This window comes from Dendropsophus ebraccatus, chromosome 1 (assembly GCF_027789765.1).
Source record: "Dendropsophus ebraccatus isolate aDenEbr1 chromosome 1, aDenEbr1.pat, whole genome shotgun sequence".
NCBI classification, from domain to species: domain Eukaryota; kingdom Metazoa; phylum Chordata; class Amphibia; order Anura; family Hylidae; genus Dendropsophus; species Dendropsophus ebraccatus.
Genome location: NC_091454.1, coordinates 40,860,388 through 40,864,339, shown reverse-complemented (window position 1 = coordinate 40,864,339; position 3,952 = coordinate 40,860,388). Strand labels below are relative to the sequence as shown.

The window sequence follows — 3,952 nt, the reverse complement described above, 5'->3', positions numbered from 1 at the left end:
GAGGAGAAAATTAAAACGACTCTGATCAGAGAAGACCCCCGTGTGAGTCATCTGATATAACTGCACTATAATGTATAGGTGTACAGAGCCTGTGTAGGGCTGGTCAGCCTCTATATGACTGATGAGGTGATAGTGATCTGTGTAAGTTGATTAGTCAGTAGGCAGCGGTGGGGTTAGTCAGTATGTGTGGTAATATTTGTTTTATCTGGTACTGTGTTTTTAATTGGTCTCAGTAATGGATTTGGTCAGTAACATATGGTGGGGTGATGGTAGTGGTTGTGGTGTAGCAGTATATTTCTTCCTATATACTGGTAATATTGGTCTCAGTGTACAGGATTTGGTCCAATAACAGTCTGTGGCGGTAAATATGTATGTGATTAAAATGTTCTTCTTCTATAGGCTGGGCTGGTGTTATTGGTAATATCGGTCTTGGTCGTGAAAAGGGGGGTGGGGCCAAGTTGCCCTCTCGCACCAGGGCCCAGGAGACATTACTACGCCCCTGGTGTAACCCTGGTCTTTAAGAATCTCTTGTGGCAACCCACTCTCTGTGGGAACACCTGAAACAGCTCTCGGGAATTACTTTCGAGAGGTATTTCTCAATGGTATAGCCTCATTGGTAACGGTGGCATTGTCTAAGATTACGTCAGATGTATTGATACCTCTGGCTGATTTGACTAGAGTGCCCCACTGTTTCCATTGCTATACGCTCAAGGGGATCTTCAATAATGGGGAGTGGAACTAAGGGGCTGCAGAAATGGGGCATTGACATTAATCTGACATATAGGAGGGCAGGAACTACAATAGTCTCGTTACTCTTATACACACCGGCCCAATAAAAATCGCTGCAATATGTCCTCCAGTGGTTTTTTCACCCTAATTAAACTCATAACACATGTGTGTGAGCCAGTTCGAAGGACCTTGCGCCTATATTGTTGAGGCACAACTAACTGCTCAATGAACCCTCATCTTTGCTTATCACTCTATACAGTAGTTCATTGATCAACACAAAATATGGTTGACACAAATTTGCCTCAGTAATCCTGGCGGCATACCATTTTAGATTTTTTATATTTCAAATACCCTTTTAAGGCTAGGATCTCCACTGGCAGTCCCAAAATGTCCTGTGGAATTCCTCAAGTCATGTTAATGTTTGCCTGCTCAGAGAGAGGTCTTTAGGTCATTGGTCATCTAGACACAAAATGGAAAAGGAATATTTTTAACCATCATCATAATTATCATCATACTGTAACAGCTAACTCTTCCTTACCTGAAGCCTGTAACTGTGTCTACAGACCTCATGATTTTTCCCAGAGTTGCCAAAACAGGGGAAAGTCCACAGCCCAGAATCAGGTCATGTACAAGCCCAGAAACAACCCCACTTGGCAAGGTCAAGGTTTCCTATGGAGGTTTCCACTGTAACCTGAGCACAAGGGTAATCCTTGGTGTCCCCGTGCACACACTGCACTGACATTTTAGTCTCAGGGTGCACCAATGTATATGGAAACTTTGGCCTGTAGTAGAGTGACCATGCTGCCTGTGTCCAAGAGGGCTAGCACTCGCAGGCCACCGATCCAGACTTCACAACTGTGCCGAGAGTCTTTCATCATGGCACTGGCAGAGTTTACAGCATGCACTAACATAGACTGGCGCCTGATGACATTGCAGTCCATGGGCTCCTCAGGCGTTGGGCACTGAGCCGCAATGTGACCAACCTCATGACATCTCCAGCAACGAAGCTTGGGGGGTTGGTTAGGTGATATGACCCTGGGCAGAGTGGCCAACATTGGATGGAAAACACTGTGGAGCAGTAAGCCTTGGGACTTTTGCGGCTCTCCACAGTGTTCCTTGGTCCCCCAGCATATCCGGGTATTTCTCTGAGGTGGTGGAACCCCAGAATTTTTTATAGTACGGCTTTCTGTTACAAAATGTCTTTTCCAGAGCGCACATCATTTGCTCAGTATTCTGGGAATCACTCTGCATTACCAGTGTTGCAAGTCTCTGGAGAGGGCACCAAAGAGGCGTTCTGTGACCACACGGTCAAACCAACAATCCCTTGCACAGAGTCTTTCTGGTTCAAGCCATTTATGAATCAAATTCATAAGGTCATGCACTTGAGACCTCAGGGGTTTTCTGACATCATACTGCCACTGATGTACTCGCTGAGCACGGACAGCCAAGGTGACCCCCAGCCGTGCAAGTATCTCCCTTTTAAGCAGAGAATCTGCTGACAATTCACAGTAAGCTTTTAGTGGTTCACCTGTTAAGAATGGAGCCAGAACCTCAGCCCATTGTGACTCAGGCAGACATTCCCTTTCTGCAGTTCGCTTAAACAAAGCAAAGTAAGCCTCAACATCCTCTCCTTCCACCATCCGTTGCATTGCTCTTTGCACCAACTTTTTGGCAGTGTCCTTGGCAACAGATGCAAGAGAGGTATGAGGGACAGGTCCAGTCACTTTCAATGCTGCCAGTTGTTTTATGAGCAGGTTATTGGTTTGTTGCTGAGCCTGCATGGCCTCAGTATGAGCCTGCTGCTGCTGTAGGTTAGCTTGCACAAACTGCTGGACTAGCTGCTCCATATTTGTGGATTGCAATGACACCAGATTAACAGCTTTCACCCAGGACATACACTGCTTGCTGGCTTTTAAAGCTGTGGTTCCTCTAAGCAGCTGAGAAGTAGCACAGATAATGCCCACAGCATACCTCCACCATATGTAGCAGTTTGGGGTGTGAGCTCAGGTAAAGAGACACTCTAAACGCAGCTTTCTTGTCACCCAGACGTGCCAGCAGCTTTATTTCCAAGCATAGAAGCTCCACAAACAAAATACAGCTTTCTTCAGCAGGAATAAGTCTTTCAAACGGCATAAATGAAAGTTCACAGAAATCATACAGTCCTGTACAGTATCCTGGAGCACAGTCACAGCAGATACAGGGTTATCTCTCACCCATCTGTACCTCAGCAGTTTCTCCTGGTATACAGCGCAAGTATTAGCAGCAGCAGAGCAGAGTCCACACCAAGCTGCTTCCCAGTCCCACTCCCATCATACTAGCTAGGGTTTTAATCCACCTGCACCTGTGTGGAGCTCAGCCTCCAGGTTAACCTCTTAGTAGCCAGAGAGGAATATACCTGCCTTGCCAGATTAACCCATTCAACCTGCTACAGCCCCATAGCAAACTTTTGATTCCCCCTCCGCCGCCGCATTTTACGGTTACGGGTCGTCCGCTCCCCACAGTCGTCAGTTTTTCCACACATCCACTGACATGCTGCTCCACAAAAAAATGGTCAGCACAGACAGTATATAGAGTCTATGCTGACCGGTGGTCATTCGAACACGCTGACAACAGTGGAGAGCGGACAGCCCAGAACTGGAAGGTGTGTCAGGAGCGCAGTTTACACATAAACACACATGCACATTACATATACATATCAACAGTACTAAAACACACACACACACACACACACACACAAATAAGCCCATGACACATGGCACAGATACACACATACGCATATATGCAGTACAGACACATGAAAGATACACACATGCACATATACAGACACATACACATACTATCCGCATATACAGTACAGATGCGTGACATAGATACATACATATGCACATATTCAGTACAGACGCATGACACAAATACACACGTATGCACGTATATAGTACGGACGCATGACACAGATACACACATATACAGTACAGACACATGATAGACACGGGTATGAACATACACAGACAAAAGCACACTTAGAGAGATTTATCAAACATTTACACCTTTTTTTTGGAGTGAAAAAGTCGCAAAATTTTGAGCAACCGCATAGATGCGCAAAATTTTGCGACTTTTCCCCAGCAGAAGACTGATCATGCCTACTTCAGCTTACTGCTGAAAGTAGGCATGATTTATCATGTGCCACTATCTAAAATAGTCGCACATGTGTCGCAAACTCACT

At 45.6% G+C, this 3,952-nt stretch overlaps 1 protein-coding gene across 1 annotated transcript in view; it reads left to right on the top strand.

Annotated features, from left to right (window-relative positions):
- The window catches only part of LOC138782175 (follistatin-related protein 4-like), a 584,758-nt gene extending 583,334 nt beyond the window's left edge, over window positions 1–1,424 (top strand). Inside the window, exon 8 of the mRNA XM_069956808.1 lies at window positions 1,312–1,424. Within this exon, the coding sequence (XP_069812909.1) occupies window positions 1,312–1,424 (113 nt within the window). The remainder of the gene's footprint in view (window positions 1–1,311) is intronic.
- Window positions 1,425–3,952: the final 2,528 nt, after the last annotated feature.